The sequence below is a fragment of the Mesocricetus auratus genome, unplaced genomic scaffold, assembly GCF_017639785.1.
Source record: "Mesocricetus auratus isolate SY011 unplaced genomic scaffold, BCM_Maur_2.0 Super-Scaffold_100676, whole genome shotgun sequence".
NCBI lineage: Eukaryota > Metazoa > Chordata > Mammalia > Rodentia > Cricetidae > Mesocricetus > Mesocricetus auratus.
In genome coordinates this window covers 2,965,512-2,990,544 of record NW_024429266.1, presented here as the reverse complement: position 1 = coordinate 2,990,544, position 25,033 = coordinate 2,965,512, and the positions used below count along the sequence as shown (strand labels likewise).

Here is a 25,033-nt window from a genome sequence, read left to right as displayed (position 1 = left end):
GAGCCGACGTGGTTGCTGAGAATTGAAACTGTTCTCTGGAAGAGCAGCCAGTGCTCCTAATGCCGAGCCAACTCTCCATCCCCATCCCCATGTTTTTTGTTGTTTTAGACAAGTTTTCTCTGTGTAGCCCTGGCTGTTATGCTCTGTAGACCAGGCTGGCTTTCAGCTCACAGAGATCCACCTGCCTGGCCCATATTGTGTTTTAAAGATTCATTTTTGGTTACATGTATCTGTGAGCACCTGTGAAGGTGTGTGCAGGTGTGAGTGAAGGTGTGTGTGCAGGTGAGTGCAGGTGTGAGTACAGGTGAGTGCAGGTGTGTGTGCAGGTGTGTGTGTGCAGGTGCATGCAGGTGTGAGTGCAGGTGTGTGTGCAGGTGTTTGTGCAGGTGTGTGCAGGTGTGTGTGCAGGTGCATGCAGGTGTGAGTGCAGGTGTGTGTGCAGGTGTGAGTGCAGGTGTGTGTGCAGATGTGTGTGCAGGTGTGTGTGCAGGTGTGAGTGCAGGTGTGTGTGCAGGTGTGAGTACAGGTGAGTGCAGGTGTGTGCGCAGGTGTGAGTACAGGTGAGTGCAGGTGTGAGTGCAGGTGTCCACAGAGGCCAGAGCTGGAGTTACAGGTGCTTGTGAGCCACCTGATGTGGGCACTGGGAGCTTAACTCAGGTCCTCTGGGAGAGCAGTAAGTACTCAGCCCCTGCACCCTCTCTGCAGCCCCAAGTCCCACTTCTTACGTAGATAAGTACTAATTGCAAGGTGCATGGCCATCACCCAGGTGAGCTCTAAATGGCCCTGAGTCATGACACTTGTCCTGTGCTAAAGAGCCAACTGTACAAGAGCAATGGGGACAGCATAGCATGCATTTCCAATCGGAGAAGATTGGCAGATGTCGCTCTCGGGCTTATTGAATTGGAAGGACAGATCATGGCTTGTATTTACACACAGACCCAACAGACCAGGGGTTCCCAACCTTCCTAATGCTGTGACCCTTTAATAGAGTTCCTCATGTTGTGGTGACCCCCAACTCTAACCTTATTTTTCATTGCTACTTCATGACCGTAATTTTGCTACTGTTATGAATTGTAATGTAACTATCTGTGTTTTCCAATGGTCTTAGGTGATCCCTGTGAAAGGGACAGTTGACCCACCCCGCAAAGGGGTCACAACTCACAGGTTGAGAGCCACCACAATAGATAGATAAACAAAAACCCAGTCATTTCTGGTCATAGAGTACACAGGACTCTGACAGGAAACTCCACGAGTTTCTGCAAACACCCATTTTCTTGTCAATACATGAATTTAAAAGTTCTTCCCAAAGAACAAGAGTGACTGCTGTGCCAATGTTTCCAGCTGCTACCACAGCAATCGGGTTCCCTTTGTCTTCTTCTCACATCTCCCCTACCATAAATTTTGCTTATCTTCGCACTATTATACAAATGTCTCCTGGTTGAGTTTCGTGGAACTGGTATAGTTGACCAAAGAGATGGTTTTCGCCTGGTCAAGCCCAGTGAAATCTGCGCTCTGGCTCACTAAACATACACTGTCTGCACCTTCTGCCTTGTGTCAGCAGAGAGGGTGAAACGCTAGCCCCATTCACCAGCTGTTATGCAACTTTGAACATGGTGCTTACAGACTGCCAGTGAATCTTACCAAATAGAGGGGTGCTGCAGTTCCCGAGGATTTGGTACTGACTAAAGACCTGTGCCCCAGATGCAGCGTACAGCTGTAGCTACATCACCCACATTAGCTGGGACAGCCTGCCTGCCTCTGGAAAGACACAGCTTATCAGCTGGGAATTCACCTCTGAGCACTCGCCACACTCAGCACCAGACCCCTGTGGCAATTCCCTGACATCAGTGAGAGAGAGCGGAGCCCCAGGCCTAATTGCCAAGACCATTGTAATTTTTTCAGGGGATAAAAAAATATAAATAACAGCAATGTACTAAGAGTTTTAAGTTTCAAACCCGGGGCAGGATCCAAGAGGAAACGGTAACACTCAGACGTTAAAGGCGAAAGGCCAACAAAGCACGTTCAGTCTAGAGGTCTGGGCTTAGAGGACAGTCACCTGCCCCCCTGTGCTTCTGGACCCGAGAGATCTTCTTATCGGTTAACATTTAGAGATCCTCCAAGTCCGTTAAATCCACGGCCACTTTCAGGAACAGGGTGTCGTCCTTAATGTAGGTGTTCTTGGAATTCTCCAGGGTGGAATGGGACACAAATCGGGGACAGCCAGAGGCGATGTTCATCTCGCCGTCGGGTCTTCGGAAGCTGCTGCTGCTGGGGTCAGCTTTGAAGGTCTCCACGATGTGGTTCTTCTTGCCACTCTGGTCCAAAAGCATCAGGGTCACCCTCTGCCTGAACGGCCACTGTAACAGTGAGTCAAACTCGCCCCGCATCACCACAAAGTACAGGGACAAGTGCGTCCCCTTCCCAGACCCATCCCCGTTCAGGTAGGCCCTAGCACAGAGCCGGTAGCCACAGCGGCTGGTGTAGAAAGGCTGGCTGAAGACGGACACCACGTGGCCCTCCACGGCCTTCCTCTTCTTCGCCTTGTAATCTGTCACCTTCCAGATGAGCTTGCCACTGTAGCAGGCGCCCTCCAGCAGCTTAAATCGTTCCTCGTTCTTATTCAGCTGGGCTTTGTGGACGTTGATGTGTGCGTCGTGCTTGCTGGTCTCTCCCTCTAAAACAACTGAAAGGAAACAGAACAGGAGGCTGCAGCATGGGCCTGCCGTCCAGACTCCGCCACGGGACAGTGAAGCTAGGCGTAGCATCCACCCGAGGACCGCACGCGGGCCACATACATTACTCATGTTAACTCAGTGCATGCCACGCCTCGGTGGGCTGACACCAGGCAAACAGGGATGTGTCCCCCTTGCCCGAAGCTTGCCCCAGTACAGGGCGCACAGGGCATTCCCGCCAGTGGATTCTCATGCTGAGCCTCAGGCTTCTTTATCTAGTGTGTGCGTGGGTGTGAATGAAGTGTAGTGTGTGCGTGGGTGTGATGGAAGTGTCTACGTATTCCTGCATGTGCGTGAGGCCCATGCAGAGGCCAGAGTTGATGTTGGCTGTCTTCCTCAATTGTCCTTTAGTCTTCTGAGGCAGGTCTCTCTCTGAACCAATCCCTGCTAAGTTTTAGCTAGCTTGTCCTGGGGATCCTGTCTCAGCCTCCAGAGCGCTGGGATAACGGCCCCCAGGCTTACTCAGCATTCACACAGCTCTAGGGATTCAAGCTGCAGGCCATGTTTATGCCGCAGATGCATTATTCACTGAGCCATCTCCCCAGCTCCTACAATGCATCTTACATACAAAGCTTTAGATTATGCACACATGTGCCTTAGCCTACTCCTGGAGCTTTCAGCAGTTGGTCCTGCCCTCCACTATGTGGGCCCCAGAAACCAAACTCTGGGTGTTGTAGTTCGAATGAGTTGTAAGTCTCGGGCATTGGAATGCTTGGTCTCCGGTTAGTGGCTGTTTGGGGAGGATTAGAAGGTGTGGCCTTGTTGGAGAAGGTGTGTCACTGGGTGTCACCCCTTCCCCCCAGCTGCCTGCTGTGTCATGCTCCCTATGTGTTGGTGATGGACTCTTTGTCTGTCTGGAACCATGAGCCAAATAAACGCTTCCTTCTATAAGCTGCCTCAGTCACGGTGTTTCAGCACAGCAACAGAAGAGTAGCTAATGTACTGGCTGTCGTGACTGCACAGAGAGTCACCCGCTAGGCCATCTCACTGGCCCTAGTGTGCCTCTTAATAGCCAGACCCTCTCCTAGCCCTCCACACCTAAGACGGCCAGTCATTGCTCACCCCTCCCTTAGCTTATGACTGTTTTCCACTGTTCCTAAGAGCGGCCGCCTCCTGCTCCCGGAACTGCCTGGGCTGTCTCCCCGCCATGTCTGACTCCCCCACATCAGGGCGGCCCTCATTTTGGCCCAGACTCTCATGCTGCTTCACGAAGAGGATCCAGCCAGTTTATCCCGGAGAGCTGGGCTGTGACATGTCGGCTTCTATCACGAATGCACGCAGGGGAAGTCACGGGAGAGAAGTGGTCGGTCACACACCTAATCTCTGGTCACTGGCTTCCAGCAGGGAGATTTTCTGCTTCACACCGTCGATGGCGTCCACCAGAGAGCGCAGGTCCACTCTGCTTTGCTGCTGGTTGACCATTTGCAGCAGCTGCCGCACCTGTGTTTCCAGCCAGGCCGACTTGTCAATGTGACTGCTCAGAGCCTGGCGGTGCCAAAAGAATCATACTTGGGCATTAGACAACAGATTTGTCATGCGTTAACACAAACATTCCACATATAATTCACCAGTGGAAAGAAAGCAACACAGTCGAGGCAGAAAATTCGGTGAGCGTGCCCGAGTCACCAGCCCCTGCCTTCCCTCTCACCTCCATCTGAACCCTTCTGGTGAGTCTGTGAGCTTTTCCTAACGTGTCTAAAGGCCCCCTCCACTTACACACGTGTTCTCTAGCTGTCAACCCTTAGCGTCCTTCCCCGAGCAGCCAGCCTCCCACTGGCAGTGGGAGGTTTTAAGACATATAATGTGGGCGATATAGTTGAAATTTGTATTGTTCCAGAAATCTAGGCCACGTAAACTCTATACTTGTTCAGTACATCATACACATATATGTATACATATATGCACATGTTCTACATGTGCTGTACATGCATGTGCAGATGTGTGTGCTTTCGTGCATTTGCATGTATGAACATGTTCAGACGAAAGAAACCTATCATAGTGTCAGTCCTGACTTGTTTCTATACAGAGACCACCAGGGCAGAATTAGAACTGTGTAGACTAGGCAGACAGACAGATTAATGCCCTCCGTCTGAGAGAGTCGTGGAGCATTTGGGGGCTCTTCCAGGCTTGTCCTGCTCTGCCTGGGCCAGAACAGGGATCCTGCTCAGTGTCATCTTCCTTGCAGAGGGGGACCTGGGAGCCACCTCTCCAGCCCAATGTTTATTTTATTTTATATGTGAGTGTTTTGCTTGCATGTGTGTCCATGAACCTTGTAGGTGCTTGGTGCCTGCAGAGGTCAGAATTGGGTATTGGATCCCCTAGAACTGGACTCATGGATGGTTGTAAATTACCATCAGGCGTGTATTGGGAATTGAGCCCTGTTCCGCTGCAAGAGCAGCAAGTGCTCTTACCCACTGCGCCATTTCTCCAGCCCTTCTTAAAAAAAAAAAATATATATATATACATATACACATACATACATACATACATGTATTATATGTGTATGTGTGTGTGCCTGAGTATATGGACATGGAGGCCAGAAGAGCGTATCAGATCCTCTGATCTGGAGTTACAGGTGGCTGAGAGCCACCGAGTCAGCACTTGCAACCCCTGGCCATCTGCCCAGCCCTCACCTGGACATTTGAGAGGAAACTTCCGTTTTTGCCAAACATCTGTGTGAACTGCTTAAACTCCTTTTCGAACTTCCTCACGGTGTCTGCCAGCTGCTGGATTTTGCTTTCTTTCTGTTCGAGACTCTGGTATAAGTCAGAGACCTAATAACAGGCACATGCATGAAGAGAGACGAGTTGTTAAGTGCATGCACACAGGCTAATGGGAGAGACGGTACGCGTGCGTTTCCAGGGCAGTGTTGGAAAGCAGAGTCCCGTTTAATTCAAGAAAGTATTTGCAGGTAGTCCCGCTAACCAGACCCATAGAACGCTCCGTCCCGGACCTGCGGCGATGGCCAGCCAGTCAGGGGTGTCTCGTGGCTGAACTCAGTGTACTGCCTCGATGTATCCTTTCACTGCGTGCTGTCAGAGAGCCACAGCCCCTGTCAGAGCACCCTTGCAGAGTCCCCAAAGAGCCCCCCCCCCCGTAACTGTCAGCGCACAGCAAGTGTAGCCAAACTAGGTGAGCACTGCTAAACTTAGACGTCCTGATCAATCTGTGTGCACACATGCGTGTCTGCTGCTTCCTCTGCTGCTCTGGACCTTCCCCTTGAGACAGTCTCTCACAGAGCCTGGACTTAGTTAGGCTGCTGGCCCTCCACTCAGGTCCTCATGCTTATATGGCAAGTGCCCTTACTCACTCAGCCATCCTGCCAGCCCAGAATTTGTAATCTATCTGAGGGAAACAATAAAAAAAACCCAAGAGCGATCCTTTTCAGTCTGAATGCTGGCCAACTTCCACTCACAGCATTAGACACAGAAAAGCTCTTCCTCTATTTCTGTCTCATTTGTGCATTTGTTTGGTTTCTGGTTTTTGAGAGTCTGTGGCCCAGGCTGACCTGTAACTAGCTACACAGCTGAGGATGACCCAGCCTTCTTGCCTCCTTCCACCTTCCAAGTGCTGGGATTTCAGGTGTGTGTATCACACATACACATAGACACACACAGACACACAGACACATACAAACACCGCACGCACATCACACACACACAGACACACACAGACACACACAGACACACAGACACATGCAGACACCGCATGCACATCACACACACACACACACACACACACAGACACATACAGACACCCGCACACATATCACATACATACACACACACATCACATACACTCTCACATACACACATACACATAGACACATACAGATACCCACACACACATCATACACACACACAACACACACACATACACTCTCACACACACATACACATAGACACATATAGACACCCGAACACACATCACATACACACACATACACTGACACATATGCACACACACACTACATCCATGGACACATGTCCTATCTGTTTTAGCAATCACAGTCTTCATCAATTTCTACCTAGGCTGTGACATTTCCTACATTTCTGACCCTCCCCTGAGACCTACCCTCCACAGAAGCTGGGATCATCCTGGATCTCACAGCAACTGGATTGAAACTGGTACCAGTTGGTGCTGGGAAAATATCTGCTTAGTGGCAAGTGTTCTCCAGTTCATACTCCATATCACAAACAACAACATCAAGAGACTAATCTGGTCTTCTGTTTCTCCTGTTTCAATGTCTCCAGTGGCTTTTTTTTTTAAAGGAAACTCGGGGCTCTATATCATCTGATACCCTTGTGGCTTCACAGTTATTTCTAACCCATGTGCATCCTGTCCAGCAAGGCTGCACACACGTAGCTAACCCATGTGCACCCAGCAAGACTATTTAGTCCCTGGCTTCCATGAGGGAACTTCCCTCATCCAGAAACCACCTTTTCAGTGAAGCCACTAAAAGGCACAGCCTCTGGGAATATTTCCTTACCTACATCACCCACCCAGGCCCTTCCCGTCCCATTGGTACCCACCCGTGGCCCGTCCCATCCCTCTTACAGCTTGCTCTCATTGTTGTCTTTGGCCTTTCCCCACGATAGCATGTTTGCTGAGACTACTTTATTCTCTGAACCCAGCAGGACACCGTACACGGAAGACACAGGATGTGTGCTTGGCGAATGATGTACAAACGGTCATAAGCCCCTTGACCGTCCCCTTCCCCACCCTTACTTCTGGTCTGCTCCTGCTCTCCTGGTCCCCACCTCAGCCGATAACATCCCCAGATTCTCTGCCGCCCACGCTTAAAGCACGCCACTCCACCCTCAGAGCACCTCCACGTTATCTGCAGTCCACTGGCACGGGGATGGCGTCCTCCATGGCCACTCCCAGCATCTCAGCTGCTCTCAATACTGAAATGCTTCTTGTGTGCCAGGCGCTATGCTGAGAGAGCGGACCGTTGCCTCACTCCCATCTACTACACCCCATTTACAAATGAGGACACGGGGGCAGGGGCGTGAACTAGGTGGGTGTGTACCCTGCAGGCCCCGGCTTCCTGGCACCAGCAGCCTCGCTATCAGCCGCTGCCATGCTCTTACCTTTTGGTAAGGGTAATAGATAGTAACACCCATTTTAACAGTAATACTACTCTGTTACAGTCTTAAAAAGCCAAACACTGGAACTCATTAGCCCTAGCTTTTGATCCTTAAATCCCTTCTGAAACAAGGCAGAATATGCACGAGTAAAACAATAACCAAACAGTGTCCATCTCTACACGGACAACAATAACCAAACACTGTCCATCTCTACACGGATGGTCACCGCTGTCTTAATCCAGTCTACCGGTCTCCAGACATTCCTGTCTCATACTCCACTAACTTAAGCGTCAGCATCCTTTAGACCAGCCTGTCTAGTCACAAGCCCTCTTCCTGCACACTGTTTCCCTTCAGTGTCAGCCTGGAGAGCCGGAGAGATAACATGCACTGTTCTTGCAGAGGACCCAAGTTCAGTTCCTAGAACCCACGTTGGACAGCTCACGGCTGCCTACACTCCAGGAGATCTGACGCTCTTCTAACCTCCTCACACACCTGCACTCATGCACACACTCCCCATACACATACTTAAAAATGAAATAAGTGGAGAAGGCACAGCTTGGGTGTCCTACCCCGAGAAGCCTTCCACGGTTTCCCCAGAGTGCCTTGCTGCAGTCTCTGTACCCCACACAGTGTCACTGTGTTCCAGAAGGCACCACTGCTTATCTGTTCATATTTCCACGATTCTTCATGGAGAAGCTATGTCCCCTGTGACTCAGTGTCCCCAGCAATGAACCCAATGCCTTGCACACACTGTCTCTTCAGTCAGGGATGGGTGCCTGGGGAGAGCATGAAAAACCCTCAGTCCCCAGGCAGCAGGCCTGTGACTGGTGCCTGTTGTGTCGAGATTTCCAATTTTCTCCTGGCTGTGACCCTGAAGAGCACACACCCACTGTAATGTGGAATTGGACATCATGAAATAATTCACGGTGGCAAACCCCTTCTCTGGCAGTGGGCCTGAGAAGTCTTCCAAAATGGTCCTGCAACATAATTAACTTCCATACCAACTGCTCCTTAGCATCAGCCTTTATAGACGCTACAAGCGCTCCAGGAACCACGACAGGCTTGACAGCCATGGCCAGTGGGTATGTATGAGGTTAGTATATGTTTATCAGGTTACAGAGCTTCTCCACGGCAGCTTAGGTCTACACCACGAAGCCCATAGTGCTTAGAACAGATTGTCGCTGAGTACTGAAACGCTGTGACTGATTCAATTTAAAAATGTCAAACAGTAGGCGCTTGGTAAGGATGAAGGGTACATCGTCAGGTTGTGGAGTGCATGCTAAGCCACTGAGCATGCTGGCTTGAGGTTCAGTCTGCCACTTGCAGGGTACAAACTTCAGATCTTAGTTCATCCTCAAGAGGTGATGAGCCCAAAGAACTCACAGGCACCTTCTAGCTCACATTTTCTATAACATCAAGGGTGTATCCGGCCACTAGCAGAAAAGCACATGCCTTTTTTAAATCGGCTTGCACGGAACCAGAGAGAGCATGAAAAAACAGAGTAGCTAAGTGTCAGCAGTTTCCCTGTTCCTTTACGCGTGGTCCCAGGACTCACCTGCTGCTCCAGTTGGAAGTTCCTCTCTAGGACCAGAAGCATGTGGTCCCGCAAGCTGCCTGCTCATGCTCCTGCAACTTCCCCCTCTTCCCCTTCAATACAAGCAAAAGTGAAATCCAGTTATTGAGAAGCTCCCCGAATGAGGCAGGTGACAAGCACTCCGGTAACTAACACAGAACCTCAGCCACTTTGCTGACTCAGTTTCCCTATGCACTTTTTCCTACAGAGCTGCAGGAAAAATGACCCCATTGGGTCCTTCCCCAGCTTTAGATTTCTCCTGCAGCCAGGACCAAACAAGCTTACAAGACAAAGAATCAGGCTGCTATCAAAACTCTGCTGCTGACTTTCTTCCTGCCTTGGTGCAGGCGCGGCCGGCCGCTGCCACTCAGCTACCGGCATGCATAGTCTCGGCAGACTCTGCCTTTAAGCCTGGGCCAGTTCCTCCTTCCGCAGAGTGCATTTCTATACTGTGCTGTGCAGGGGGTGGTGAGCCGGTGAGCCTTCAGACCGCTTTTAATTCCAGCCTGTGCAAATTTGTTACACTCAGGGTCACACGCCTGAGAGAAGGAATGGATACATCTCCCCTGATGTTACAATGTTTATTGGCTGACAGGGTCTACTGCTAATAAGGGCAAAGGTCCACAGGCCAACATCCATCCTCAACTTCCCTTCAGTGCTAGCCCCTTGGTAGCCAGAGGCTCCAAGGAAGGTTCTAGAGAACAACTCCCCTACCCACGCTCAGCTCAGCTCAGCTCCTGACACTGAGGTTAGCACTGGAACACGGCCCAGCGGGAGGCGGATCCTGACTGTAAAGAGTGTTCTCAGCACCAGAAGCAATGCTGCCATACCACCCTGAAAGGTAACACCTGACCTTTCTGCAGCTAATACAACTGCAGTTCTCATAATCTAGCTAAAGGCTCCTAAAGACATACATGTTGGGGCGGAGCTGATCTGCATGTGTGGGGCAGCACAGGGACCTCGAGGCGGCAGAATGGGTCTCCCTACACACCCATACGGACAGATACATGAGCGTGACATATACACGCATGTATGTGTGTGGGAGTTTTGTTTCTCTGGAGAGCCCTAGCTCCATTGTAGCCCTAAAGTTCTGGTGTCCTTCTGCCCTTCCCTACCCTGAAGAGAGTTAAAGAATAAAGTGAACTCACCGGCGAGTTACAGTGGCAGAGATGAAGGTGACCCGCATCTTACCTTGACAGTACAGCCGTAGTGCTGAAAGGGACAGTCTTGTTCGGCCTCAGGACACACGGTAAGGTGTTCATTCACCTACAAAATGGGACGGCCTATGCTGTGGAAACGCTCGGGATCTTCAACTGTTTGGTATCATCAGGGAACCGGGGGTTACTTGGGAGGAAGTGAGGGACACAGGAGAAACTCTGGTGAGGCAGATCCAGGGTGGAAACAGAAGGGTGTTTGAGGGACGGCCCCAGAAGACTGGCGGAGTCGTCCCAAGGACCACGTAATCCTCAGGCCTCCGGCTCCAACTCTCATCAAACCCACGCCGCAAGGATTGCCAAGCGTTTCCCCGCACTCCCCAGGGAGGACTGTCTACCCACCTCAGTTCTCGGAATAGTCCTCAGACACTTGTTGGGACAAGGCACTGGGTATGCAGGACACACGTTTTCCTCGTGATCCTGAAACAGAGCACATGGGAAACAAAGCCAAGAACTCTTGCCTCAGGGTACTTATACGAGTGTCTGTGGAGAGACACGACACATGGCTTGCTCTCCATGGGAAATTACAGCCCAGGTCCCAAGAAAGATTAGAGATGTCTGCTTTCTTGGCGTAAATTAATTCAGCTAAAAATCAAAAACTTCTGAAAGGTCAGAAGGTTTGGGGCTGGGGGATGGACCGGCTCCTCTTCCTCCCACTTGAGAGCTACCTAATTATGCAGCCGAGGATGAGCTATCCCTCAACTTCAGATCTCCTGCCCCCACTGAGAGTACAGGCGTGTATCGTCTGGTTTGTGTGCTGGGGGTCAAACCTACAGCCTCGTGAATGCGAGGCGAGCATGCTACCAGCTGAGCTCCGGCCCCAGATGATATAAGACCTCTTCCTTTTAGAGACAGGGTCTCCTGCAGCCCAGACTGGCTTTAATGCTAAGAAGCCAAGGATGAACTACTCATCCTCCTAGCTCCAAGTGGCGGGATGAGAGGTTCAAGCCCTGCTGGAGATCAGATCCAGGGCTGTCCGCCTGCTAGTCAGAGAACCCAATCAACGGAGCCACACCCCTGGCCAGGCAATCCCTCTCCTTAGTCCAAGTTCAGCACAAGTAAGTAACGAGCGCACTTCTTAGTTCCATCTGAGCTGCACGCATGGTCACACACGGGTGCCTGCCCTCACCTGCAGGTCGGTGACCACCACGTCCCTCTTGCAGTAAAGGCACGGCTCCTCTCGGAACCGGCAGCGTGCGGTCAGGTGCTCCTTCAGGTCCTTCCGGAGCACGGCTTCCCGGCAGCTCTCGTTAGGGCAGGGCACAGCTTGGAAGGAGCAGTGTTGAAGGTGATCCTGCGGTAGGCGACACAGGTGACAACAGCCCCAGAGGCAGGGCCAGTGTGGGGCACAGCTGGGAAGAAGGCCAAGAGCTGGCTGGGCCGGCCTGTCCCCCGCTGTCATGGAGACCCACGGCCTCTTCCGAGGACAAGGGCAGAGGGGCCGCTGGGCTGGCACCGTGAAAGCTAGTCTGGCTCGTTGCGGGATTAGGGGAGGGATAAAGATGGAGTGGGGTGGGGGCCTGGGAGGGCTCGGGGGGCAAGAACATGAAGTTTGTCTGGAGGACCCCAGTGGCCTGCTCCTGTGCGAAGGTGTCGGGCCATGCGTGCTCTCCCAGCCTTTCCAGCCAGTGGCAGGTCTCGGTGACACTTCTGTTTCTTTTGTGTGATTTTTCCCCCACCCCCATTCCCAGCACCTTCTGTTAGTCTCTGCACAGCGGAGGCAGGACAGCCATTGGAAGGAAAGAAGGGGGCGTGCTGGCTCTGCAGAGGAGGGGCACAGACTAATGATGGGGAGACTCGAGGAGAGAGAAGGCAGGTTCCTGGGCACGAGGAGGACAGACGGTCAGGCCTTTTGTTCAGTGACATAACCTGGCGTGTTCCTCATCGGGGCATGAGTGAACTGAGGGTATCCACTCAGGGCTTGTCACCTGAGACACTGGAAACACCTCGCCACCGCAAATTACTGTGACACTGCTGAGTCACGAGAACCCATCTCTCTACGCGGCAACTTCACACAGCTGGCTCACTGGAGCCTGCAGGCCAGATGTGGCCCCACTGCGTATCTGTCTCTGTAACCTCCTCTTTCTCTCAGCTGTTCCGCTCACCTATGGCTGTGGCTGGTTTTGCTCTGCGGGGCGAGGGAGGAGGACGTGGGAGCCGTGCAGAGCCTGCACTTACTACCTGGCTCTTTTGTCTAAGTGCCAGGTGTGGCGGCGCACACACCTTCCAGCTTAGCACTGAGTGGGCAAATGGATCTCTGAGCTCAGGGAGCCTGGTCTCGATCTCGAGCTCTAGGTCACTCAGGCCTGGAAGTGCACAGCATTTCCTGATGGGCCTCTTCACCCACCCTACCGTCAGGCTCTTAATGGAGGGGCCAGCTGAGGAACTGGGAGAGAATTGTGTGTGTGTGTGTGTGTGTGTGTGTGTGTGTGTATGTATGTATGTATGTATGTATGTGTGTGTATGTCTGTCTGTCTGTATGTGTGTGTATGTATGTATGTATGTATTTGATGAGTATGGGTGTACCATATGCACGCCTGATGCCCAAGGAGACCAGAAGAGGGCACTGGGTCCCCCAGGACTGGAGTTAGAGTCGGCCGTGAGCCACCACGTGATGCAGGGAACGAGGGTCCTCTGGAAGACACACTTAACTGCTGAGCCACCTCTCCAGCCCCGACTATCTGCTCTTAACAGAAACAGCTTGCCACCTGTTCTCAAGGGAAAGCAACCCAGTAGAATTTCTTTCTCATCACGAGAGACTAAAGTTATTTCCCTTTGTCTTTTGTAGTAAGGAAAATGAAAACCCAGACTAACTTGTTGATAGTGTCCCCGAGCCACAACTGTTGACATTCACTCAGACCGGAGAGACCCTTCTCCTCACCACACAAGCAGCTGGAGACAGGGAGGGGGTGGGGATGGGGTGGGGAGGATGGGGGGGGTAGGGAGATTGGGGGTGGGGCACTTGGCAACCGGCTACAGAAAGCAGACCCTGCCCCCCACAGCCTGGGCTCTGCTCTCCACAGCTCTCTGTGGCAGATCCAAGATTGGTGACAACACAGCTGACAAGAAGCCCCGCCTAGGATTCTCACAGAGAGCTCCCCCAGGGGACGAGGAAATCACCTACACATTTATCATCTCAGTGCCCAGGGTGTGTGTGTGTGTGTGTGTGTGAGAGAGAGAGAGAGACAGAGTGTGTGTGTGTGAGAGAGAGAGACAGAGTGTGTGTGTATGTGTGTGTGTGTGAGAGAGAGAGAGAATATATGTGTGTGAGAGACACACACACACAGACAGAGAGTGTGTGTGTGTGTTCTGGAGGCTTGATAAAGGGCTGAGTCATCTGACATGCATGTTCCACACTGTGTGGGTGTGAAGGGAAAATCTCAGCAGCTGCCAAGCCTTTCCCTGGAAGCAGGAGGTGGCTGAGTCACTGGCGTGCGATTGAGTCTGATAGGGGCTGTGCCTTCCCCAGCTGGAGGACTCCAGTCCCTTCGTCCCTTTCCCCGCACTCCCCTGACACCGCAGACATATCTCCACCAGTGCCTCACTGGCAGAGCACAGCCTGGGTGACCCGGCCCAGCGCCCTGCCCTGCCGTGGGTCACAAGCATTAGACAGAGCGCACAGTCCCCAGCACCCAGAGGCAGAGCCGATGCTCGGCGGGAAGGGCCTGACCTCACAACTGTGCCAGCCACGCCCGCCTCCCACCCTAGGGTCCTGCAAGTGTGCATCCCTGCTGGATTCTCTGGCTGTCACCCTCCACCCCAGACAGGGTTTCTCTGTGTAACCCTGACTGCCCTGTGTAGACCAGGCCGACCTTGAACTCACAGGGATCCCATAATTTCGGCCTAGCACACAGATGGTGCTCGCTCCGTGCTTCTAGAGAACAGACCCTTTGGTTAAAATTTCATGGTACTGCCAGATTGGGGACAGTTGGAGAAACACCCAGGGAACCATTTACAGGGCCCGTCACAGAAATGCCCAGTGGGTGCCACTAAAGTGGCAACACTGGTCTCGAGAGACACCAACCTGGAATCGCCCCAGAATAACCCTGGCATTGCATCCAGGGGCGTTTTTGCAGTAGACGTGTAAGTTGAGGACTTCCCTTTTGCAGCAGTTGTCTTTGAACACCTGAAACACAGACACAATCAGTCTCACAGCCTCCCGTGCGCGGCAGTGGCGCGAAGGAAGCTATGGTAAGCTTGGCCTTCAGGTCTGTCTCAGCAGCGGATGGAAACTTCCAGGCAGTGGCTGAAACGGAAATGTCACAAGACCACACTGAAAGTAAAGGCTGCCTCGGATGCGCACTTCTAGCAAGGCATACTACTAGCTCGGTGCTCAGCACGGCAGGCTGTTGGCTAGGGGAGGCGCAGGGTGCGCTTGAGGGGGCTGAGCCAAGGGCAGAGAGTCGTTTCTCACTCCAGCCTGAGTGTCAGTGCCCCCGAAGCTGTGCTGGTTGGTTATTTCAGCACAACGTGTGTACTGGGACACATCCTCTATAAAGGGTCAGAAGGTCAATACTGCCAGCTTGGCAGGCCACATGGCAACCATCCCTGAACTTGCTCTGTGGACCGGGCTGGCCTCGAACTCACGGATTCACCTGCCTCTGCCTCAATGCTGACTTCTATAATACTTACACCAGAAGGCACAGCTGTGCTCCAGTAAAACACGTATGGACACTGAAATTCAAATAGCATAAAATTTTCATGTACCGCAAAATGTTATTCTTTGATTTTTTTCAGGTGATTTGTTTGCATATGTGTTATGTGTTGTGTGTTATGTGTTGATATGTGTTATGGGCCTGCATGAGTTTATAAGCACTATGTGCATGAAGTTAACTCCAGAGGCCAGAAGAGGGCGTTAGAGCCCCCTGAAACTGGAGTTACAGACAGTTGTGACCTGCCATGTGGGTGCTGGTAACTGAATCCAGTTCATCTGCAAGATAGCCTCCTTGGTTTTTAAAAAAATTATTTAAAAATACTTTAAGACTCACAAGAGGTTGCAAAAATAGACTAATTTTTGTGCTTCTTTTTTTTTTTCATGAATGTTTAAGAATGTGAAAGCCATTTTCTTAGCTCAGAGGCAAAACTGGCAGAACTCGCCCCAAGGTTATAGTGTGCCTGTCCTTGACCTAGTGAGACACCCGTACACACTGAATACTTGGACCTCTGGAAGGCAATTACCGGGAAGAGGCTGGTGAGTCAGACCAGCTGTTTGGGGAAAAAAAAATCCTTCAGGAGGAGGCAGAGTTTGAGCTCCTGAAACACAAGGAAGAAAAGAAAAAAGAGACATTTTCAGGGAGAAAAACGTCTCCATGGCCCTAAGTTAGACAGAGGTTTCTTAGACACAGCAAAGGGACGAGAAACAAACAAAACCAAAAGAACATCAGACAGCAACCGGACCGACTAATTTTTGCCAACTTGACACAAAGTGGAGTCACCTGGAAAGGGAATCTTAACTGGAGAGTTGCCTAGGGTTAGGTGGGGCTGTGGCCACATCTGCTAGGCATTTTCTTAATTTCGGGTTGATGTGGGAAGACCCAGCCCACCGTGGGCGGTGCCGTCCCTACCCAGCTGGGCCTGGACTGTGTAAGAAAAGCAGCTGAGCAGGCTGGGAGCAGCAGCCAGGAAGCAATGTTTGGGTTTCGTGTCCCAAGAGCTGCAGGACGGATGGGGTTGGGAGCGATTGGGGCTTGGTGCCACCTGGCAGAACCCAAGCCCCTGAAGGGAGGCCAGGAGGCCACTAGCAAATGTGCGGCCTCGGTTGCAGGGGCAACGCCAGCACGCTGCAGATGCCAGGATCCCGGGAAGGCCGCCAAGGGCAATGGCAGGTCCCTGAGCCTGTTGGACAAGCCTCGACCAAAGAAGCGTGACTGCCAAAACCCTCCCTAGCACTGAAAACGGTGAGTCCCAGAAGTCAGACGCTGGACGTTTTACACCGATGAAATTTGGCTGTTCTTTGACTATAACTGTTTCCTGGTTCTTCCCTCTTGGAGTAAGAAATATTCAATTTTTTTGTTTATTTATTTGTTTTAAACAGGAGCCCACAGGTTTTATTTTTTTCAAGACAGGGTTTCTCTGCGTATACCTTACTCTGTAAGGCCAGGCTGGTCTTGAACTCACAGAGATCTCCTGGCCTCTGCCTCCCAAGGGCTGGGATTAAAGGCGTGCGCCACCACCGACCGGCTAGGAGTCATAGTTAAGAGACTGGGTATTTTAAAGCGATGCTAAACTTGTTTGGTGTTTGAAAGGTGGTGGGTCTTTTAATTTGTTTGATATTAACATTTACATGATCTTGGGGGCAAAGAAGAAGGGGTCTGTACGGTTTAATAGTGATGGATCTGCGTGCCAAGCCGACAAGGGGTCAATTGTGCTGGTTTGGGTAAGTTCTTTGTCAGCTTTACATGAACTGGGGTCACCTAGAAGAGGGAGGAGCCTCGACCAAAGAGCTGCCTCTGTCAGACTTGTCTGCATGCGGGTCGTTTCCTTGACTAATGATTGATGTGTGCGGGTCCAGTCACCGTGGGCTGTGTCACCTCTGGGCAAGTGATTCTGAGAGGTAAAAGAAAGCAGGCTAAGCAGGCCCTGGGGGCAAACCGGACAGGAGCTGTGCTCCGCGCCTCGGCTGAGTTCCTGCCTCCCTGGAGCTCCTGCTTGACTTCTCTAGATGACGGTCTGTAACCTGGGAGTGTAAAGGTGACGTGGGTACTTCCTTCAAGTTGGCTTTGATCATGCTGTTCATCATCATAGCAACGGAGAAGCAGACTAACACAACAGTAAAACCCACAAACAAAGAAAAACAGACAAGGCCTTTAATCCCGGCACTCAGGAGGCAGAGGCAGGCGGATCTCTGTGAGTTAAATAATCCCGGCACTCAGGAGGCAGAGGCAGGCGGATCTCTGTAAATTAAATAATCCCGGCACTCAGGAGGCAGAGGCAGGCGGATCTCTGTAAGTTAAATAATCCTGGCACTCAGGAGGCAGAGGCAGGCGGATCTCTGTAAGTTAAATAATCCCGGCACTCAGGAGGCAGAGGCAGGCGGATCTCTGTAAATTAAATAATCCTGGCACTCAGGAGGCAGAGGTAGGCGGATCTCTGTAAGTTAAATAATCCTGGCACTCAGGAGGCAGAGGTAGGCGGATCTCTGTAAGTTAAAGACCAGCCTGGTCTACAGAGCTGGGACAGCTAGGGCTGCTACGGAGAGAAACCCTGTCTTGAAAAACCAAAAAAAGGAAAAAAACAAAAACCAGATAAATTAAATTTCAGCAAATTGAGAGCCATATGCTTCAAAAGACACCGACAACAAGGTGAGATAAATCACGTGATAAGAGAAAAATATTGGCAAATCTGATTAACAAAAAAACTCCATCCCTGGTAATAATTCAAAAGCCTTGTAATAATCCCACAGTTAGAGACAAAAGTCCAGTTAAGATGGGGGAAAAAGTGAGTCTGGAGAGAGGGCTCAGAGGTTAAGAGCACTTGTTGCTCTTGCAGAGGAATCAAGTTCAGTTCCCAGCACTTGAATCTGGTGGCTAATAACCATCTTTCACTCCAGCGTCAGGGGATCTGATTACTTCTTCTGACCTCCATGGCCACTGTGCAGACAGACAGACAGACAGACAGACACACACACACACACACACACACACACACACACACACACACACACAGAAATAGAGAGAGAGAGAGAGACAGAGAGAGACAGAGAGAGAGAGAGAATCTTAAGAGGCACTCCAATAGAGAAGACACACAGCTGGGCAGCTAAGCTGACCATGTCACCAGCTGTCAATGAAAGTGACTCATACCCAGGTAACAGAGGCTTCACATCCACTAGGGAGGTGCGCCAGAGAGGTACAAAAGGGGGCAACTGTCTTACAAAACAGACTAGCAGTTGTTGAGATGTTAACCCAGCCTGGCGGTGGCTCACGCCTTTAATCCTAGCACTTGGGAGGCCGAGGCAGCCAGATCACTGAGGTCTACATAGCGAGTTCCGAGGCAGTCAGGGCTACAGAGACCAGTAAAAACCAAACCTCAAAGAGAAAATCAGACCTAAAAAAAAAAACCAAGCATAAATAAACAATTTTTAAAAAGAAACGTTAAACTCAGTGCTGCCACATCACCCAGGAGTTCCATTCCCAGTTACTCGTAGAACTGAACATCTGAGTTGCGTGTGTTCTGAAGCCAGCATGTAACTGCAATGCTAGCTTCTTAAAGTAGACTGTACTGTCGTGGATATAATCATGTATTTGAACAGCATCCAGGTCCCCACCCCCACCCCGTGCTGGAAATTGAGCCCCAGCTTGATGAATAGGAACCCACAGAAACCACACCCTCAGCTCCTAATATCAGGTCCCAACTTTTCTTGGAATCTACATGTATACATCTCGTCATATGTCTGCATGTCTGCCTGTGTGTGTGTGTGTGTGTGTGTGTGTGTGTGTGTACTGTGTGCATGCAGTGCCCATGGAGGCCAGAAGAGGGCACTGGATCCCCTGGGACTGAAGTTACAATTGGTTGTCAGCCACCATATGGGTGTTAGGAACGGAACTCATTGCTCTGGATGAGCAGCCAGTGCTCTTAACCATTGAGCCATCCACCTCCTCAGCCCCACATTTCAAAAGAATTAAGCTTCATACATGAATATTCATACCAATGTTATTCATAGCAGTCCACAAAGTAGCTACAACACTAACGTCCACTAACTGGGGATAGAGAAGCCAAACGTGGTATATCCACATGGCGGACTAGTATATAGCAATAAAAAAGGGTGAAGTACTAACACAATCGGTCATGTGCATGGACCTTGAGAACCTGAGTGGAGGAACTCAGACAGAAAAGGCGGGATTCGATCCATCTGAAGCATCCAAAAACGCAGCTAAGTCGAGGCAGAAACTAGATGGCTTTTGTGACTTTCGTGGGCTACAGGGGTGAGGGAAGGTGAGCTGGACATGGGATTTCTTCTTGGGGGTCATTACATGTCACAAAGGCCACATGAGTCTGAAAACACCAAGGCATTTGAAAGGTAAACATTATGGCATATGAACTATAGTGATAAAGTTGTTACTAGACAGGACAGTACGTCCCAGGGACTAGCCAGAGAGGAGGTGAACTCCAGGAGACAGGTGCTCTACCTTTTCCAGCGGCTTGATGTGGCTGGAGCCAGAGGAGGATGGTGGTGAGGCCTGGGTGTGGTGTGGTTCAAAGGGACAGAGGGGGAAGGTCTGACCTGACCCGTGGAGGAGGACTAGGGGCAACGAGTTAGGTCCCCAGCTGCTGTCCCGTCCCAGCCCGGATGTCAACCCCGAATGCTGGCGCTTTCTCCGACACCCAAGTCAAGTCATGACCTGCTCACCTCCTGAGGGTTAATGGCCTCCTTGTCTACGGGGCAGATCGGCACTGCATTCAGTTCCCTGGAGGGGAAAGTAAAGGTGAGGCCGAAGTTAGGCGCTTAATCTTAACAGTCCTTCCAAGACCAAGTGGGCACACATTAGCCCCGGGTGCCCAGTCTCTGTATTGGCACAGGCGGTACACTCCTCCCAGACTCCAGCAACCTCAGAGGTCACGGCTTTCCTGGAAAATGCTGTGAGCAAAAACGCACCCTTTCCTGAGCTAACTACCATGAAGATTCTGATGGAGTGATGCTACCGCATGCTTTGCAGCTGCCTGGGCAGTGGACAGCCCCTCGGCAGTCAGGTCCCTCGTAAGACACGACGGGTTGCTGCCTCAAACACGCAATCATCAGGGCAGACACCGCGAGCCCCCTCCAATAGACAGCTACGGTGACAGACTGTGTGTCTGCAGGACAGGTGCAGCGTGAATTTTAAGGCAGGGCGAATGTTTACCAAGGAGTGGCCGGCAAAGAGGGTTGCACTTCAGCTCTCCGTTAGGAGCCTTGGGAGAGCCTCCCTCATGCCACAAGGACGCCCCAAACCTCAGTGACAGCCCCACAGCCCCACAGCCCCAGCAGGCCACCGGGAACGCCTCCAGCTGTCTGGTCAGCTGTGGTCAGAGCTGCAGGCCATGAGCACTCACCTCAGAGACAGGATGCAGCGCTGGCAGAAACGGTGCCCACAGCCCGTCTGGTGGGGGTTGTGGAGCACCGAGCGGCAGAAGGCGCATTTGTAGCGTTCTTCCAGCTGCTCCACAAACTGGTACTCTGTGTCGGGCTCGAAGTCTAAGGAAATGGAGTTGCCGGAATTCTGGCGGATGAAGGCACAGGGGACAGCTCCTTGTTCCTCCGATTGAGCCATTCTGGGGGGGGGGGGGAGATCAGAGAGGTGGAACACTTCAGCGTAAGCTAACAACCCAAGCAACAGCAGCCACCACACCACGAATGGGTCATAATTAGCAATTGCCACATTCATCACATCAGGATTCTAACAGCTTCCTGCCACGGGAGGGGGGGTGCCTTCGAGGGTGTGGATGGCTTTTAGCAAGGCTGTGTGATGGTCACTCCTGGCTGGACTTAACAATCACTGTTGGGGCCCAGCCCCCACAGGGTCTCTGAGTTGTTTGTTAGCTGATAGCCACAGGTGCATCCTGTTTTCTAGCTTCCAGCCCCCGCATTGCCCCACTGACATCAGCATCTAGCAGGAGGAAAACACGCTCTCTTCCACCTGGGGTTTTTTTCTACTATGTTGTAAGACTATAAGACTGCTCCCTCCTACAAGAGAGAGACCTCTTAGCACTGGAAAAATAAAGACAAGAGAGAGACCTCTTAGCACTGGAAAAATAAAGACACTTCTTAGTACAAACAGCTGGACATCTGGGATTTCTTTTCCTGATACCTCGGAGTTGCTTATGGCGTGGGTACCACAAATCACCTTGAAGGCTTTTCCAAGGGGATCAGCTAAGAGAGGACTCACCCTGAATTCTGGCAGTACTATTGTCTAGGCTGGGGTCCTGGGATGAATAAAAAGAAGAAAAGCCAGCTGAGCCTGGATTTCCCCTTTCCCTGCTTCCAAACCATGGAGATGTGAGTAAGCAGCCTCAGGCTCCCACCACCACGGCCACGCCTCCCCCTGTTGGGCCACGCCTCCCCCCTGTTGGGCCACGCCTCCCCCCTGTTGGGCCACGCCTCCCCCCTGTTGGGCCACGCCTGCCATGGTTAGCTGTACCCCCCTCTGTCGTAGTTAGGGTTGCTCTTGCCGAGAAGAGACACCATGACCACAGCAACTCTCATAAAGGAGACATTTAATTGAGAGTGGCTGGCTTACAGCTTCAGAGGCTCAGTCCATTATGACCATGAAGGGGAGCATGGCAGCGTGCAGGCCCATGTGGTGTTGGAGTAGAGAGTGCTGCATCTCGCAGGCAACAGGAAGTTGACTGACTTGCTGGGCAGCATCCTGAGCATAGGAAACCTCAGAGCCCGCCCCCACAGTGACACACTTCCTACAACAAGGCCATACCCACTCCAACAAAGCCACACCTCCTAACAGTGCCACTTCCTGTGAGATTACCGGTGGCCAAATACATCCAGACTACCACACTCTCAAGCCCCATGGGTCAAACAAAGCCTTTCCCGATTGAGTTGCTCCTTTGGGTATTTGTCCACAGCAATGAGGAACATTACAAACACACTTTACGGGAATAGTTCTTCATCCATCAGCGTTTTACAGGACACCAAGCCGTCCAGTCAGCTGGGCCAGAAGCTGAGCATTCAGAGCACACCCAGTTGCTAACGGCATGATGAGCAAGCATTTGAACTGTATCCCCAAGACTGAGAGAGTCGGAGAGGATGTTAAGACCACTCAGGGGAGTCTTACACTGCACACGCCTTGTTACCCATCTTGTGGGCTCTCACTTTTCGCCCCTCCCTCTTATCCGCCTCCAAGGTGATGGTGTCTGGAGGCGAGGGTTTGAGAGGATGAAGGCCCCTCACAGAGAGGGGCCAGGGAACCCCTCTCCCTCTTTCTTCCTGCAACAATGCGGGGGGGAGGGGAAGCCGCACCAGAATCTGAGCACCCTAGACAGTGCTGGCACCAGACCTCGGGAAACAGATGTTGCCTGAGTCACCTGGTGTAACCAACTCGCATCATCGCCCACCCAGACTGAGTAAGATCCCGTTAGCCGCTTTCTCCTCAATCCAGTTTCCAAGCTGTGCAGCAGGATGGCATTTTCAGCGCTGCTACAACTCAGCTGTGGCTTCTCCTAGCTCTGATTAAAAAAAAAAAAGTCCACAATTAAAGCACACTTTTAATCCCAACACCGAGGGGGCAGAAACAAGTGGATCTCTGAGTCTGAGGCCAGTCTGGTCTACAAAGTGAGTTCCAGGACAGCCAGGACTGTTACACAGAGAAGCCCTGTCTCAAAAAGAAAAAGAAAAAAAAAGTCTAAGGTCTACAACGCTAAGCAAACTATAGAACAACCTGCCTGCCACCCCCTGAAAATCCAGGATCAGGACCTCTCTTGCTTTTGTCTATGCTCCAGACACACAGAATTCTTCTAGTTCTTCAAGCTCACAAGCTTGCCTCTCCCATGGGGCCTGTGCAGAGTTGCCGTGTGTGCCTGGGGTGTGTCCGTCATGTGGAGTACTGCCCTCTGCGGACCACATGGCTATTGCTGTCTCACATCAAAGCCACAGCCATTAGCGTCAAGAGACCCTCACAGGACTGACATTCCCTCAACTAGAGGAGGTATAGGAGTCTGATCCGCAGGGCTCATGAACGGCTCAGGAGGTGGGGTGCACAAGGCCCTGCCCTTTCCTGAGGTTGTGTAAGTGGTGAAGGGTTGCCAGTGCAGAGGAGGAGACTCTGGTTATACAGGGTGCCCACGCTCCTGTATGTAATACCTCACCCACAACCTTGTAAGGAACCCCAGTTAAACTCATTGGTTCACCGAGCTGGACGGCTCGGTCCTTGGTCCTACCTGGGATCACACACCCCTTCCAGGCCTCTGGACTTAGGAGGCGCTCACCTGGGCTTTGCCTGTCTCTCGGGCGTGGGGCCTTTAGGACGGCAAGGTTCACAGCAGAAGGCAGACTGAAACCTCTGTCAGACCTCTGTGCATGTGATCCTGTGATGGTGTTTGTGAATTCGGGTGGGTAAGAGGAAGTCTACCACTATATAATCCTTTTCAATTTCTGAGTGAGCGCACTACCAAATCAAAAACGGACACCTAAAACCAGAACATGGACAAAGTAAGGTCATCAGGCTCCTTTCCAGAGTGATGCCCTGATGAGATTGAGTGCACTTCTGTAGGATGACATGGCTGGCGTCTGTGTCCCTTGGGGATACGGTTCACATCTGGTGATGCTCATCTCCACATCCCATCCCTGGTACCGCACCTGCTGTGTGGCCTAGGTCAGTGATAACATGATGATCCTGAGCGGATTTTTAAGAGGTAGCTGTGTTAGTGCTGGCCTCAGTGCAGTGATTTTAAGCACATGCGTGTGTGCATGCATGTGTATGTGTGGTGTGTGTGTGTGCATGTTTGCCTGAGTGCATGCGTGTGTGCATGTGCATGCGTGTGCATGCGTGCGTGCGTGTGTGTGTGTGTGTGTGTGTGTATGTGTGTGTGTACACGTGTGCGTGCCTCATTCCTACTTATGTGGTAAAAAACCGTCTGTCCACTCTGAGTGCACACACATTTGGGGCCCTCTGAAAGTGCCTGGCCATCAGGTAAGGAGCAGTGACCCCTGCATCATGGGTGTGGTGACTCCGGTCATGCTGCCGCAGTGGTTTTCAGAGTCCCGCAAGTGGTTAAACGCGGGAGCCTCCTGGATGGCCCCTGGGGTTGTCGGGAGGCTTGCCCTGCAGATGCACTCTGGTGTGTCGTCCAGGCCTAGCAGCGGCTGTGTGGCCTGACGGGCAGGGCAAGAGGTGAGTGGTGTCTGCTGCGGTCGTCTGCCGGCCCTTTTCGTCTCACAGGCTCTTCCCACTGCAGTCCCGACTCAGTGTTTCTGTGACCCTAACATGGCTCTAAAATAAAATCTGTCCTTAGTAAAAGGAGAACGCCTAAGACTTCTGCCTGTGTGGTCCCCTCTCTTTTGACGTCTGCTATGTTTGGGATTAAAATAGAGGAATTTAAAACCGTTTCATTAATTTAAAATTTTTCTAATTTACTTTATGTGCACTGGTGTTTCGCCTGCATGTGTGTGTGTGTGTGAGGGTGTTGGATCCTCTGGAACTGGAGTTACAGTCACGTGGGTGCCGGGAATTGAGCCTGGGTCCTCTGGAAGAGCAGCCAGTGCTCTTAACCTTCGAGCCCTCTCTCCAGTCCCTCATTAATTCATCTTAACACAAGACAATTATATGTTAGCGTAAGTAATTTTAATGACAAATCAACAAGAGTCACACCGTTTCACCGCTTCTGTCCATCTTTATCCTCCTTGGGCACTACAGCACCCTGCCCTCAGGGAAACTTCCGGAAAACACGCCTGTGACGGGGGAGCAGAAGTGGCCAGCGGTGTGTTTTCTCTGCAGGTGCAGA

General features: G+C 51.6%; 1 protein-coding gene across 1 annotated transcript in view; it reads right to left on the bottom strand.

Annotated features, from left to right (window-relative positions):
• Positions 1 to 1,872: 1,872 nt before the first annotated feature.
• Positions 1,873 to 25,033, bottom strand: part of Traf5 (TNF receptor associated factor 5) — a 39,097-nt gene continuing 15,936 nt past the window's right edge. The window contains 11 exon segments of the mRNA XM_040738116.1: positions 1,873 to 2,683; positions 4,049 to 4,217; positions 5,366 to 5,506; positions 9,378 to 9,439; positions 9,442 to 9,469; positions 10,587 to 10,661; positions 10,952 to 11,029; positions 11,739 to 11,903; positions 14,634 to 14,735; positions 19,956 to 20,013; positions 20,636 to 20,854. Coding sequence (XP_040594050.1) covers positions 2,106 to 2,683; positions 4,049 to 4,217; positions 5,366 to 5,506; positions 9,378 to 9,439; positions 9,442 to 9,469; positions 10,587 to 10,661; positions 10,952 to 11,029; positions 11,739 to 11,903; positions 14,634 to 14,735; positions 19,956 to 20,013; positions 20,636 to 20,853 — 1,674 coding nt within the window. The 5' untranslated portion in view covers position 20,854 and the 3' untranslated portion in view covers positions 1,873 to 2,105.